The sequence below is a fragment of the Bos mutus genome, chromosome 16 (assembly GCF_027580195.1).
Source record: "Bos mutus isolate GX-2022 chromosome 16, NWIPB_WYAK_1.1, whole genome shotgun sequence".
In the NCBI taxonomy this organism is placed as follows: domain Eukaryota; kingdom Metazoa; phylum Chordata; class Mammalia; order Artiodactyla; family Bovidae; genus Bos; species Bos mutus.
The window spans coordinates 34,873,439-34,888,303 of NC_091632.1; the positions used below are offsets into that span (position 1 = coordinate 34,873,439).

The following is a 14,865-nucleotide window of genomic DNA, read 5'->3' on the forward strand; positions in this document are numbered from 1 at the left end:
GGGTTGTGGGGTAGGGGACATGGGGCAGAGTTTGCCTAGGGGACAAGGCTAGGACCAGACCATCCTCGCCAGTTAGTGTCTATCCTAGAAAAGGGCGGGGCAGCCAGAATGGAGTATCAGGAACTGATTTTAATCAATGGAGCCCAGGTTTCAGGCAGGCCCTCAGGTTCCAGCTTACTGCACCCTTTGAGGGCACCACTGGTGCTGTCCCACGCAGGGCCGCCCCTTGGGGAAGACAGGTGACCCCCCCACCCCAGTCGAGACAGAGCAGAGTGAGGCGGGTGAGGCGAGGAAGCGGGTGCAAGCGGCTGTTTATTAACTGTGATCTGGAGTGGAGGCGGGTCCCGCCAGCTGAGGCCCTAGCAAAGGCCCTGGCGCAGGCAGTGGGGTGGGAGGTGGGGGCAGAGCTCAAGCAGGGAGAAAGGAAGGAGTTAATTCTGCTCTCTGGGTGTCACAGCCAGCAGGCGAGGGAGTTGGGGGCCCACCTTGCTGCCCATGGGGCCTCCCTGGGCAGCCTTTGCATAGTGACCAGCCAACTGGCCTTGGACTGGCCGAGGGTAGAGATGGGGAGAGGCCCAGCCACTGCCCCAGGGCTCCAGGAAGGGGAATGCAGAAGGCATCAGAGGGCCCTGGGGGTGAGCTGAAGCCCCATGGGCTGAGCCAGGGTCAAGGCTGGTGAGGGGGCAGGGCTGAGCTGCAGAGCCCCCGCAGCAGCGGGCAGAGCTGGGGGTCAAGGTGGTCCTTGAGTCCAGAGAAAAGACGCGAGACAAAGTGAGAACGAGGTCATTGTAGAAAACCCCTCAGTCCATGACAAAGGACATCAGATGCAGGGGTGGGAAGAGCGACGCACTTGCCACTCGCTCTGGGAAAAGGCAGGGACAGATGGGGCTGCATGGCCAGCCACACGGCCTCAGGACGTCCGTGCCCAGTCAGGGCTGAGGCCCCAGGCCAGAGCCCCAAGCACCCAAGAAGCCCAGCCTGGATGCTGGGGTCGCTAAGTGAGGTACACGGGTTGATTCCCTGGATGGGCGGTCCCTTCTGCCCTCACAAGGTGCCGGTGGCCAGCCACCAGCCCCAGGGCCCAGCGGAGGGGCTAGGGGCATGGGAGGGACCCAACTAGCAGGTCAGTGTCCTTGGGCAGTAAAGTGGGGGCACGAGGTGACACAGGCCCTGAGGGCAGAGTGGGGCACCAAGTGGCATGGGCCCAGGGATAGAGGGGCAGGAGGTGACACGGGCCTGGGGGAGCAGAGAGGAGCACAAGGTGACATGGGGCCTTGAGAGTGGTTTGTGACACGAGCAACCCAGGCCCCCTAGGAAGGGGTCACCTGAAGACACAGGGTCCCTGGGCGGGGAGGGATGCAACACCTCCTGGGGAAGACTGGAGCTTCAGAAGACTCAGTGCTGGTCCTGCTCCGGCCCGGGGTGGGGGCCGCTGGAGGAGGAGGGCAGAGCCGGCAGCAGGGCCTCCAGGAGCTCCGGAACACCAGTGCTCTCCGGAAACAGGCCGGTGGGGGGGTCCCGCCCACCCCGCTGCCCTAGCTCTCGTCCAGGTGAAGGCTGATGAATTCCTGGATGCACCTGCGGTACTGGAGCTCAGTGGGGCTGCTGCCGGTCAGAGGGCCCGGCTGGCCAGAGGGCGCCTCGGCCTCACGCATCTCCTCGGCCATTCGCGCCAGACGGAGCCTGGAAGAGAGCGGGCCTTGGGAAGAGCCTAGCCCGCCCCCACCCCACCGCGTCCCAGACCTGAGGAGGGCGGGCCTTGTGAAGTGCTCCGCACCGCCCACAGGGTCCCCCACGCACACCGCCCTCCTGCTCACAGCGTGACGATGTCGGCGTTTGCTTCCTGCACCGCGATGCTCAATGGGTCCTGCTGAGCGTGGTCCAAGGCATGCTGGTCCGCCCCCCTCTTCAAGAACAGGCAGACCTGGCTGAGAGCGGAGGGGTCAAGTCAGGTCAGGCCTTGGGCAGGTACTGGTGGGCTGGCAACCCGGGCCCATGGGGCGGGGGGAAGTGAGGGTATGACCAGCCCACGACTCACCCAGTACGGCCAAGGAGCGTGGCGTGGTGGAGGGGAGCCCGGCCGTGGCTGTCTCTTTGGTTCACGTCCGCTCCGTTTTGCAGGAGGAATTCACAGACGATCAGGGAGCCCTGGGGAAGCGGGCGTGGGGAGGCGGTATGGTTCAGACGGAGCCAAGCCACGGAGACGGTTCCTTGCAGGCCCCCCACCTCCCACCACACCCCGACGCCCCTTCAAGCTGGCGCACCAAGGGAGAGCCGCTGTGAAGACGCTGCACCTGGGCCCAGGCGCAGCCGGGCGCCTACTTACCCCCAGTACAGCCTGCACCAGCGGCGTCTTTCCCTCGTCCTCCGCGTCAGCCCAGTTGACCTCCGCCCCGTGCGCCAGAGCCGCCGCCAGGGCGGGAAGGTCGCGGGTGCGCGCCGCGCGGTGCGCCAGCAGCCCCGGATGCAGCTCGCGCACGTCTGCCAGGCCCCAGGTCTCCGCCTCTCCGTCCGCCTCGCCGCTGGACTCCTCCGACTCTGCACCCTCTGCGAGGACAGGGCGATCAGGGCCGGTAAACCGGCCCGGAGCGGGGGAGGCGCAGGGCCGGAGATGGGGAGCCGCGCACTCACCCTCCTCAGCGACGCGGTCCACCACAGAGCCCACGCCGAAGGCCAGGACATCTGAGCTGCCGTCGGAGCTGCCCCCTAAGCCGCTGTCGCTGCTCAGACCTGCAAAGTCCACAGCCAGAGGGGGCCTGAGAGCGTCTGGGGGAAGGCTGGAGGGCCGCCCACACTCCCGGGGATGCTGCCTGGAGCAGGATCAGTCCCCACTAGCGGGCAGAGGACAGCCCTGCCCAGGATGGGAGGAAAGGTGAGGAAATCAAGTGACAGCTCAACAGAGTCAAGGATAAAGCGCCCCCTAGGAGCACAGCCGTGGGTGTGATCCCCACCCTCGCTCAGGCCGGCCCTAGCAGGACGGATGGGCGGAAGCGCCGCCATAATGCAAGCGGGGAGGTCTCCATCCAGACGCGGTTCCAGGCAGCAGTGAGCGGCACCCAAGAGCAGCCCTCACAGAAGAGCCCAGAGCTGAGGGACGGCGAGGCAGCGCCCTCTGCTGCCCGAGGGCACCCGCTCACCCCATCAGCCCTGCCAATTCTTGGCCCCCGTCTATGTCTTCTGTCCACACTGCCCAGAAAGGCGGCCCAGACGCCCCCGGCCAGTGGGTGCTGTTAGACACTTTACAGGCAGGCGACAGGGCGGGGAGGGCCCCAACCTGCAGCATGTGCCCCCTACCCCCACTCCAGGAGGAGCTGGAGAAGATGCACACAATTGTCTTTCAGGAGCTGGTCTGGCACACAGCTGTCCACGAACATACATGTATGTGCACACACCCATGTGTGTACACATGTACACACTCACATGTATGTACCCATGTGCACAGTCATGCCACACACACACTCCTGTGTGCACACTGCACACGGGTCTCCCTGAGGGTCATGGCTCCAGCCTCCAAGTCAGTGGCTGAATTACCCCCAGCCCCTGGAGATACTGTCCCAGCCTTAGCCCTGCTTGGCCCCCAGACTCTCCCCATCCCTACACTAGTCCCTCCTGCAAGGAATGCCCATCCTTCCGGTCCCTGGGTGAGTGGCCATAGCTGTCCCGTACTTGTCCACCCTCTGAGCAAGCATGCCTGGTCCCTGCTCTGAGCTGCCCTGGCTGAGCTGGGGGTGGTGGGCAGCAGGGGACTTACTGCGTGGGCCGGCTGCAGCAGCCCCTGCATCGAAGTAGGAGAAAAGGGAGTCCAGTTCGTCCGGGCAGAAGAGCGAGTCCCTGCGGAACCTGGGCTCCATGGAGCCTGCAGCAGGGCAGTAACCGGGCCAGGCTGGGAGGCAGGCAGAGCTTGGGGCTCTGCTCCTTCCTTCCCCCACCCCTGGCCTCCCTGGGGTCCATAGTCTGGAGGCTCACCCCCTGCCCAGGCCTGTGAACTGGGGTGCACCTGCCGGCCCCCTCCCACCTGAGCACAGGGCTGCCACAGAGGGCAGAACGGGCTCCATCCGGACTTTGCTGCGGCGGGGCGCAGGGGCTCGGGGGGAGCTGTGGTGACGCTGGCACTTCTGCACCCTCCAGCGCTGTGGGGCCTCCCGGGCTGGTGCTGAGGGCGGCCTCCGCACAAACTTCTTCTCCACATATTTGTCCTTGATCCAGGCCTCCTTGTCCTGTCTGGACCAGGACCAGACATGAAGCCGCACTTGTGGGTGGGGGCTCCCCAGGCCTGCCTAGGCTACCCCACACCTCACCTGGGGCTGCTGGCTGTAGGCTTCCTACTGCCCGGCCCCTCACACTGGGCCTCGTAGATCTGGTTCACGGTGCTGTTTCCAAGCTCACACATCAGCTGGCAGGAGAGGGTGAGGCCAGCATCAGCCCAGCCCACAGACCTCCCCTCAAGTGGGCAGACCCGGCTCCTGTCTCCCCACCCTGCTACCCCCCCAACCCCCGCCAGCTGCCTGAAATGGACCCCACACACCTTCAGTAGCTCCGGTTCCCATGAGTCCAGGGTCAGGGACCGCACCTTGGAGCAGTGGACGCCCAGGCTCCTGGATGATGAGGGAGGAGGAGTCAGGGCGCGGCTCCGCCCCCACCCCCTCCACACCGCCCAGGAGGCCCACCTGTGGATGCCTGAGCACTCGATGCAGAGCAGCACACCCAGGTTGATGCTGGCCCAGCGCGGGTCAGGCTGGCCGCAGTCACCACACTGGCTGTTGCCGGCCACGTTCTGCACCCGCTGCAGCACACTCTCACCCTTGACGCTGCGTTCCCGAGAGTCCGTGGCAGAGTCAATGCTGCTTGTGGACGGGGAGGCAGTGCGGTCCAGCCTCTGGGGACCGGGTGAGGGGTCACTCAACCCCATGGGAGCTCCAACCCCAGTCTCCCCAGCGGGGGCCCCCTCTTCCTCCCCAGATACAGGGGCCGACACAGGACAGGGTGCCTGAGGCACGAGCCTGCACCCCCATGTGGGCACACACACTGATGTGCACATGTGTGCTGGTGTGTGAATGCACATGTGTGCTGGTGTGTGGCCTGTGGGAGTTGTACATGCACATGCAGGGAGGGCCCACCTCACTGTAGCAGCTGTCAGGGCTCTCCCGATAGGCGGAGGCAATGCTGGCTTGCACCGCCTGAACCCAGGCCTGCCGCAGTTTCTCTGAGTCGGCTTGCAGCATGCAACTCCTGCAGGAAGGGGCCTGTCAGCCTGGGCAAGCAGGGGCTCTTGCCACATCACGCCCTGGGCAGGACCTGCTTACTTGGTGGGCGACACGACCTCAAAGCAGAACCTCCGCTCGACGTCCTCACAGGGCTTCACAGAGCAGAGCCGGAGGTCGTCCACTACCACAGTCAGCACGTCCTGTGGGCATGACCGCCTTGGTCCTCGTGCTCAGCACCCACCCCTGCCCCACCCTGACCACCCGTTCACTGCTCTACCCAGGACACAGATTGCCTGGGGTTCAAGTGGTCTCTGTCCCTGGCCACTCAGGCTATGGTGCCCATCCGTGTCCTCAGCCCTGTGATACCAACCCCCCCAACTGCCCACCCCCAGGCCAGGTGAGAAGGCCCAGGAGTTGCTGCCCTGGGCCCAGTGCACCTTGAGCTTCTTCTGGTAGACCAGCTGGCTGTTCTGGATGGAGAACCAGCGCCTGGGTAGGGAATGGGCCAGGAGGGGTCAAGCCAGGCTGGGCACCCTCCCCCACCTATCTGCCCTGCAGTCCCCTGAGGAAGGGCCTCCCTTACCGGTTCCATGTCTTGAAGGCGTTGCTGGCCCTCTTGAAGAGGTAGCCTTCCATCACTACCCCACTGGGTGCATCCACATCAAACTCCACCTTGGGCTCATCGTAGGAGAAGTCCTGGGAGCAGTCGGAGCCCAGCCCCCATGAGCACCCACCCACTGCTGTGCGGACACGGCTGCCCTCCCAGGCTCCCCCCAGCCAAGGTTGAGAGGGTGGGTCTTCACAGCCACTTCCTGACCAAAACCCCATGGGGGCAGATGCCTCCTGCCACAGCTGGGGGCCCGGAGCGCTCTGGCCCCACCCCCTAGCTCCCCCCCGCCCAGCACAGACAGCAGCCTCTGGGTAGGATCAGGAAGGAAGCCGCCTCCCTTGTCCTCAGTCCCCCATTCAAGTCGCCAGCTGGGCTGCTCCAGCCAGCCTGACAGAGCTCCATTCACACGGGCCAGGGAGACACTGAGCGTTGTCCTGTGTGTCCGGCAGTGGGAGAGGAGGCCCAGCCACCTGCTCCCCTGGCTGAGTGGGGGCGGGAAGGGACAGCTGCAGCTGCTCCCGAAGGGGACTCGGTCCCAGCTCAGCAGCCTCCGCTGGTGCTGGGCACACCCCGGGAGGTGTTCAGGGTCGGAGCGCCGGGGCTGCGGAGGTGTCCTTGGTGCTGAAACAGGGCGAGGCAGACAGAGGCCCCACCCACCTGTCCCCCCCCCCCCCCCCCGTGGGTGCCCACTCACCTGCAGCAGCGTCTGAGGGCGGGAGCGGGAGGAGCGGGAGCAGGGAGAGAGAGAGCCAGTGAGTGAAGCCCTGCTGCCTCCTCCTGGGAACTAGCAGCTCCCACCAGCAGTCATCTCCGCCCAGGGCAGCGCCATGACAGCCGTCTGGCCAGGAGCAGAGAGGCCCCAGTAGGACCCTCCACCCAGCCCCAGCCCTAGCGCCCGTGGGCTGAGGGGGCTGGTCCTGGCCTCTAAGTGACCTCTCACGGTGCTGAGACCCTGAGGGATGAGGACTCCCACCTCTGACTGCTCTTCCAAGGAGGATCAGAATCAGCCTGAGCATGGGCAGGCCTGGGGAGGGACGGGGAGTGTGTCTTTGCGGCAGGCTCCCAGGTCCACACTTGGAGAGGGCTGAGGGGCCCCTCCACAGGGAGGCCAGGGCTGCAGGGCCTCACCCGCTGTTGGATGGCGGCATGCTTGCGCTCCATCTCCCGCTTCTCCACTGCTGAGTCGATCACCAGCTGGTCCAGCTGTGGGGAGGGGTACAGAGAGGGAAGTGGACCCCCTCCCCTGACACGCTGGCCCTGGCTTCCCCTCCCCGCAGGCTCACCTCGGCTGCCAGCTTCTTCATGTAGGGGTCCAGCTGGTGCAGCAGGCTATAGCCCTGCTGGAAGAAGCTGTACTGGGCATGCATGAAGGACAGCATCTGGGGGGGTAGGGACACAGGTGAGGCCCGGCTGCCAGCCATGGTGCTCAGGGCCCCAACAGGTGCACCCAACCCCAGCACTCACAGAATCCAAAATCTCAAACTTCTTCTTAGCCTGGAGGACGTTGATCTGCCAAGGAAGGAGTGAACAGGTGAAGATATCAGGGCTGAGCCTGGACCTTGCTTGTGTCCACTCAGGGTGCTTGTGGCTCCCCGAGACCACCAGCTCATCTGATGCTCCCTACACTGGTACCCATCCCTCCTCTCATGGTTTCTCCATGGACAAAGCCATGAACTCTACCCCATGCTCCAAGCCGTCCTGCAGCCTCTGGCCCTGGCTTGTCCCAAGCACGGCCTCACCTCTGGGCCTTTGCCCGGGGCATTCCCCCCTCCAGGACCCTCCCCAAGCATCTGAAGTTTTCTCAGGTCAGAGGGGCCCCTCCAGACACCAGGTCCCTGTCTGCAGTGACACCCAAGGCCCAGCGACTCACCTGGAGCACATAGTCCAGCGCCAGGTGGCGGAAACACTTCCGGGCGAGGATCAGGGCACCCGTAGCTTCCTCTACCTCGTGGGGCCGGTGCCTCGGGGCCTGGGCATTCCTCACCAGCGACAGCTCCATGTCCTCCCGAACTTTGTCAAACTGCTTCTTGGTCTCCTTGAACTTCCGCACGTCCCTGGAGGCCGGCGGGTGTCAGGTCAGGGAGACTGAGGAGGGGTGCACTGGGGTCTCCCCCCTTCAAGAAAGGCCCTCTTTCTGCTCCTAGCCCCTCTGTGCTCCACAACCCTCTTCCCCACCTCCCTGTCCTGGCCTCCCACCCACTACAGCCAGCACTCCCTGCCGCCTCCTCCTCAGGTCCCTTCCCCAATCCAGGGCCCCCTTTCCCTTCACCACCTCACCCACAGGATTGGTCCAGCTTGGGGTGACCCCTAGCCTTACCCTGGACTCCAGATGCTCCACTTGGGGGATTCCCAACTATACACACAGCACTTAGCTGAGACCCCCGCCAAGTCCCCACCTCCTGCTCTATGACCCCGACCCTGACCCTTCCATGGTCCTGCCCTCACCTCTGCCTGAGGGCCCTCTTGCTGCCCTCTGTGGTCCCTGCCCTCCAGCACTGTTTCCTCAGCCCAGTCTTGGCCTACACTGAGCCCCCCACCCAGAGCCTGCAGACCTTGTGTCAGGGCCCCAGACTCCCTCAGCTCAAACACCCCAGCATGGGTGTGGCCTCGTGCCCTCCTGGGGCCTAGAGAGGCCAGGCCTCCCTTGGGGCCACTCACTCTTTGACGAAGTTGTGGAGCTGCTGCCGCACAGACCTCTGGGCCTGGTCAAACAGGATCTGGGAGCATAGGAAGGTGGAGGTATCAGGGACCTGCCCCCACATGACCCCAGAGGCCAGGCCCCATCCCCTCAGGTAAGAACCAGAGAATGCCCTGTCCAGCCCCACTTAGGCCCCAGCTGGTCACCCTCACAGAGCAAGCCTCTCAGGGTCCAAGGGACCAGGTGCAGCCCCCAGGCCTGGGTCGGCGCCCAGAGACAACAGCTGTGACCACCTGCCCATCTCCCCGACTTGGCTCTCAGACTCGAGGCCCAAGCTGTCCCCCTCCCATGGCCCAGACAGAGCAGGCACACCCAGGGTCCCTAGTGACAGCCAGTGCCCCAGCCTGGCGAGAGGCCACCTTAAGGATGACCAGCCCTGCAGTTGGAAGGGTCCGGCTGTGGCCGAAGCTCCTGAGTGATCTGGCCTGGGGGCAGGGTGAAGTGGTTGTCGGGGGCTGGAGGAGCTTCCCCCACAGTGCTAACTGGACCCAGAATCAGATCCGCTCAACATGGGGAGAGGGTTGGGCCCTAACCAGAAGCAGACAGACACATAGACAGACTGCTGAAGCCGGACGAGCTGTCCAGCACTGGTTTATTTCTGAACTTCCCCTGTGGGGGAGGGGCCCCTTGTTTAGTCTGGGGCTCTGGTTTCCAGGCCACGGTCTGACCACCCACATGGGCCTCATTCTGTTCTGTGTGACCATGCGGGGGGCCCCTGAGGGGCTCAAGGTCATACAGACCCATCCTGGGAAGCAGTGGGGTCAGCCTGGCCAATGACCCTTGTCTGATGGCCCTGGATAACCCTCTAAGGCACCTATGCCAAGCCCCCACCACCCTCAGCCCCAGACGGGCAGGTTCCAGGCACCTCCTTGCTGGCTATCCAGCCCTCACCTGGGACACAGTAGAGTTTCAGCAATGTGGGCCCCCCACACCCAGACTGCAGGAGCAGAAACGTGGCCTCCCCCACAGCCCGCCCCTGCCAGCTCAGCTCTCCCAGAGCCAGCCCAGAGCCTTCCAGGCTGGGTGGGGCCTGCAGGAAGCCCGAGGGGTGGCTGCCTGGGAAGGGATGACAGCGATTATAAGGAAGCGCAGTGCCCCCCTACTCCCCCAATCAGGGCTCACCATGTGGTAGGTGACCATCTCCTGCAGGCTGTCTCCAAACCTCTGCAGACATTCCTGGGGGTGGGTGGGGAGACCCTTGCTTAAATGGGACTGCCGTGCCCCCAGTGTCAGTACCTCCCACCCACTAGCCACAGAGTGGCCCCTGTGGCCCAGCACAAACGCCCACCTGCTCCCAGGGCAGGGGCACCCTCAAGGGGCTGCCTGCCTGTGCCTGCCCCTGCCTAGAGGTCAGAGGTCAGCTGCCCCTCACCGATATAACAGTGTCGCCCTGGCACTGCTGGGACAGGTCGCGGATGCCACTCACGAAGAGTCTGTTGGTGGTGACGTAGGCCTTGCCTGCCTCGATCATGCTGCTACATAACTTCACCAGCTGCAGACAGGAGAGGACGGATGGGGGACACTCATGCCACCTGTGCACCCAGCCCTCACCACCACCAAGGCCAGACCACATGGGCTGGGACCCTGCCAGGGCAGCCGGAATTCAGCTCAGGGCCCATCAGTGCCCAGGACACAGCTGGGCAGCCCTAGGCAGAGAAGGCCACTGCCCGCCACCTGTCCTAAGCCCACCTGGTGCTGGGCAACAGCTTGGCACTGCCCAGGCCTTGGCTCCAGTGTGGGAGGTGGGAGCAAGAGAGGGAAGCCAGGAGCAGGGACCCCAGGACTGGGGTGGGCATGCAGTCCTGGCCAAGGAACAGCAGGATCAGCCAGCAGGGGCTCATGGATGCCACCCCTCCTCCCCTCCTGCTTGTGCCCCAGGCCCCTAACCCAGCCACTCAGAGGCACAGCCCCCCAGCAGCTGCCCCTGCCTCCCCCAAGACTCCCCTCCTTGGCTTGGCGAGAGGAAACTACCCAGACACAGGTGTGTGTGCGGCAGGTATGAAGGCCAGTGACAGCCAGGCCCACGTGCTATGCATAAACACACACTTGTGCTCGTATTGGTGGCTGTGAGTGAGCTGGACCAAGCCCTCTGTGTGCCCCCAGGCCCTTCCCTCACCTTGTCCAGCTTGGCCTCGATCTCAACCACGTCCGTTTCCACCTCATCGATAGTTGCCCTGCGACGGGTACAGGGTGGCTGGAGACCCGCCTGCAGCGAGCCTCCCCCACCGACTTAGCTGGTCTTCGTCTCCCCAGGCACCTCCCCAAAGGGGTCTGCAGTGGGAAGGGGCTGCTCTGTCGATAGCCACTGGCTCCTGCAGGGCCACCTTCCTCCACGCCCCTTGGACAGACTAAGACATGAGGACTGGGGTGGGGGCACGGAAGAGGGAGGACGAGAGGGGGCAGGACCTGGACCGTGACTCCACGGCTGCAGAGCCTCCAGGGCCCACCACTATCTCAGGCAGATAGAGGCCTACTCAGCTGTGATGCCCCCAAATGGGGTCTGTGGACAGGAGAGGGGGTGGTCCCTAGCACAGAGGGAGGGGCCGGGGCCCTGTGGAGGGGGACATGCAGGGCCTCACTAGTCACTGCCCCCCGGCCCAGCCTATACACCTCTCCAAGGCTAGAGTTGACCCCAGACCCCATCTGGACCCCCCAATCCTTAGCTTCAGCTGTAGCCCACTCTGGCCTGGGGCTGGCGGACCCTGGCGCAGACCTGTGTCAGCAGAGCCTGCAAACCTGGGGCTGCTCCCTGGCACAGTGAGACATCCAGCAGAGGCATGCCCCTACCTCCCAACTACTCCCCCAACCTCAAATACCAAGTTGGCCCTGTCTGCCTGGAAGGAGCAGTGAGTCAGACCTTGGAAGAGCCCACTCCCACTGGGATGGCCTAACAATGGGGCTGCCTTGGGGAGGGAAGAGTTAACGATGACATCACCAGAGAAGCCAGTGGACAGAGAATCCCGGAAGGCAAGGCGAGAGGCAGATGGATCAGGCACGTGACTCCCCACCCCCCCGCCCCCAATGCTCTGGGAACAGGAAACAGGGAAAGAGGGCCAGGATCCCAGGGCCCCCCCAACCCACTCAGCTGGTGAGCTGGGCCCATCTGGCTTCCTGGGGACAAGGGACAACGTGGAATGGAGCTCCGGCCAGGGGCTGGAGGCAGCCTCCAGGGCCAGGGCCAGGGCAGAGGAGGCTGTTCAGGTCTAGTGGCCCTTTGCTGCCCTGTGGCTGGTAGAAGAGGGCCATGTTCCAGGGTTTCCCAGGCTTGGGGGAGAGGGACTTAGTCCCTCATGTGCGGGGCAGCTCAGTACTCCCTCAGTTAGGAGCTGTGGGGGAGGGGTGCCAGGCTGCCTTGTCAGGGCCCTTGGAAGATCCCCTGTCCTCCTCTACTCTGAGCAGCCCTCATCCCTGCCCCAGGGCTGAGGGGTCTCTGAATTCCAGAGCAGGAAGGGGTCAGAGGGGACGTCTGCTTAGATCAGTGTTGCCCCACCCCCAGCAGGATGCCCAGCCTGAGACTACAGGATCCTGACCATCGCTGTAGCCTCTCCCCTCCCCACAACCCAGGGGCCCAGGGTATGGAAGGACCACCCGCCCAGGAGAGGATACTGCAGAGCAGAGCAGAGACACGGCCCCTGGAGCCCCAGTCACCCCAACTGCCCTGGGCAGCTGCATGGAGGGCCATCTCCCCTGAGCCAGGAGGGCGGGGAGGGGGCAGCTGGTCCCTAGAGAGCTGGTGGGGGGCGCTGTACCAGATGGTGACAATGTGCTCATGGGGGTGAGGTGGGCACTCAGCAGAGAGCCCATCCTGGGGGCCCCATGCCCCTCATCTCTCTCCTCCCACCTCCATGGACCAAGGCCTCCTCTCCTGCCATCCCTCCAGGATTTCCTCAGCAGCTTGGATGGTGGGTAGGAGGGTGAGGCTGGCTTCCCCACCAGAGCCATGACTCAGCGCCTGAAGCCCCACCCAGGGGAGGGGGCACTATGAACAAGGGGTGGGCGGTGCCCCGGTGAGTCTGAGAGAGACTGGAGCCCTCCAGCCACAGGCACCCAGGGCTCTAGGGCTCTGCCCAGGCCACAAGCACACAGACAGGGTCCCTCTTCCCCCAGGGCTGGGGTCACTTGGCCCTATATGCTGACCACGTTCTCCCACCCAGCTCTACCCTAACCCTGGCCCCCAAGCTGGCCTCCAGGAAGTCCATGTTACATCCTCAGCAGCACCTGAGGGCACACGGACAAGGGAACCCCCCAAAGGCCTCAAAACCTGGTTAAATCTCAGCCCAACCCTGAAACCCACACAGTGCAGCTTCTGTGGCCCAAGGTCAGGGGCATCTCCCTGGCCCCCACCCTGGGGTCTTAGCCAGGTACTTTCAAAGAAAACCTAGCAAAGCCCAGGCATCAGCTGCATCCACTGCCCCACTGTGGGTGCCCCCTGGCAAGCAGGCTGGTGTGGGAGGGAGGGCCTGGAGCTGCCCCACTGTGGGTGCCCCCAGCCCAGGATCATAGGTACCTGAGTTGCTCACATTCCCCCCATCAACTGTCAGGAATGTAAGATGGGAGAGCAGAGGTGACCATTAGCCCTCTGCTCAGGGCCAGGGGCCACTCTCTGGTCCAGTCTCAACCCCTCATCCAGTCTTCCCTGGCCTTCATTGCTGACTCCCTGTGAAGCAGCTGGGCAAGGCGCTGGATCCAGGGACTCAGAGGTGAGAGCACCGATGCTGAGGCCCACCAGGCACCGCACACAGGCCCTCTTGCTAACACACCTCAAAGACTCAGCACACACACATACACATGCACACAACCCAGTGCAAGTGTGCCAAGGCCTGACAGGCACATGTGCCATCAAACATGGATGCACGCAGAAGCACAACACACACAAAGTGTGTACTCATGGATTTGCTGCATAAACATGTACCCTGTGCTGGGATACAGAGGAACAAACTAACATGCGCTTAGTGCCTAAACTCATCCTTGCATGATAAACACCCACTCTGTATCTAGCAGCAGTCCAGGGGCACAGCTCACCCACACATTCATGTCCAAGGGCTGGCACCTCAAGGGAGGGTGCAGAGGGGCAGAATTCATACGAGTGTACCCAAGCACAAGCATGAGCACCTGACACACAAGAGGTGCCCCGTTAGAGCAGATGCATGCACACCATGAACATGTCCACACAGATAAGCCCGCCTGCACTCCCAGGAAGGACTAAAAGCACAAACCCATGGCCAGGCACAGCCCAGAACCTCCACCAGTCTCTCGAATCCAGTCTGCTCAGATAGCCCCCACCCTGCCAGGCATCTAGGTCACCCTGCCAAGCAGCTTCCCCAAGCCCTAACTGTGGCTCCAGCTGCCCGCCCCCTTGACTACTCCGGGCACAGGAACCAAGACAGATTCCAGGGGCAGACACCCGACGCACCCAGACGACCCTAGCCAGAGTCGGGCTGCAGGGCCCGGCAAGGTCTCAGCTCTGTGCAGGTGGCCCGCAGAAGGTCTAGACACAAAGCGGACGGACACTCCCACGGAGAGGTGGCCGCGCCAGAGGCCGCCCCGCCCCACGCGCGCACCCTTCGCGCGCGGCGACCAGCACAAGGGGCATCTTTTGTTCCGGGCTCTAGGGCTGTGGTTGCTGAGGGCTTTGTCCAAGGCGAGTCCTCCTGCTCTGGCCTCCAGCCCGGGCGCCGGGTACAAAGGCGGCACCGGCTCCCCCTCCCGCGCCCCATCCCCCGGCGGTCCCGGGTACCCAGAGGGGCTGCGAACCGGCGGATCACAAAGGGCCGCGCCGCGCCCGGGGGGCGCACCTGAAGCGCGGCGAGTCCTTGATGCACTCCTCGAACTCCACCGTCATGGCTGCGGCGGCGCGCGGCGCTCACTGGCAGGAGGACCGCGGCGGCCCGAGCGGCATCCCCGACCGGCCCGCCCGCCCGCGCCGCGATCGGCGCCCGCCCGCCCCGGAACGAGGCCGCTGCGCCACCGCCCCGCCCCGCCTGTCACCGCCGGGGAGCGTCGCTAAAGTCCTCCGTCCGCGCGCGCCGCCCGCTGTCACCGCCGGGGAGCGTCGCCAAACGCTCCGACGTCCCGCCCCCTTCGTCCCGGCAGCGGGTCGGAAGAGTGGATGGGGCCAGTAGCAGTCTCAGGAGCCGCTGGGCCGCGCGCGCTCCTGCGATTCGGCCTTAGGCAACCTGGGGGATTGGCAACATGCGCTCATCCGGACCGCGGCGGGAGGATTGGGGTGGGTGCTAGTGGGGTGGGCGCGGGAGCTTGCGGGTCTGAGAGAGGCTGCGGCGGCGTTTCCCCTGGGTGGGGACTTTGCATCCGCTCCCTAAGTCTAGTCCCGCCTCGGCTCCCCAGCCCTGGGC

General features: G+C 64.5%; 1 protein-coding gene across 3 annotated transcripts; it reads right to left on the minus strand.

Moving 5' to 3' along the window:
* Positions 1-97: 97 nt before the first annotated feature.
* Positions 98-14,479, minus strand: ACAP3 (ArfGAP with coiled-coil, ankyrin repeat and PH domains 3). 3 transcript variants are annotated; one of them, XM_070385017.1, is made up of 24 exons: positions 14,308-14,479; positions 10,629-10,686; positions 9,885-10,004; positions 9,635-9,688; positions 8,473-8,531; positions 7,685-7,868; positions 7,279-7,323; positions 7,098-7,193; positions 6,943-7,017; positions 6,509-6,520; positions 5,788-5,900; positions 5,642-5,693; positions 5,304-5,404; positions 5,118-5,229; positions 4,668-4,876; positions 4,526-4,595; positions 4,299-4,393; positions 4,016-4,221; positions 3,752-3,856; positions 2,632-2,730; positions 2,327-2,547; positions 2,039-2,148; positions 1,818-1,928; positions 98-1,683 (listed from the first exon to the last, which is right to left on the minus strand). In XM_070385017.1, exons 1-24 carry the CDS (start codon positions 14,352-14,354, stop codon positions 1,536-1,538), a joined length of 2,502 nt encoding a protein of 833 aa, XP_070241118.1. In that variant the 5' UTR covers positions 14,355-14,479; the 3' UTR covers positions 98-1,535. The 3 variants fall into 3 exon arrangements, with proteins under 3 accessions (XP_070241118.1, XP_070241119.1, XP_070241117.1); XM_070385018.1 differs by lacking the exon at positions 6,509-6,520; XM_070385016.1 differs by lacking the exons at positions 6,509-6,520; positions 14,308-14,479 and adding an exon at positions 12,354-14,242.
* Positions 14,480-14,865: the final 386 nt, after the last annotated feature.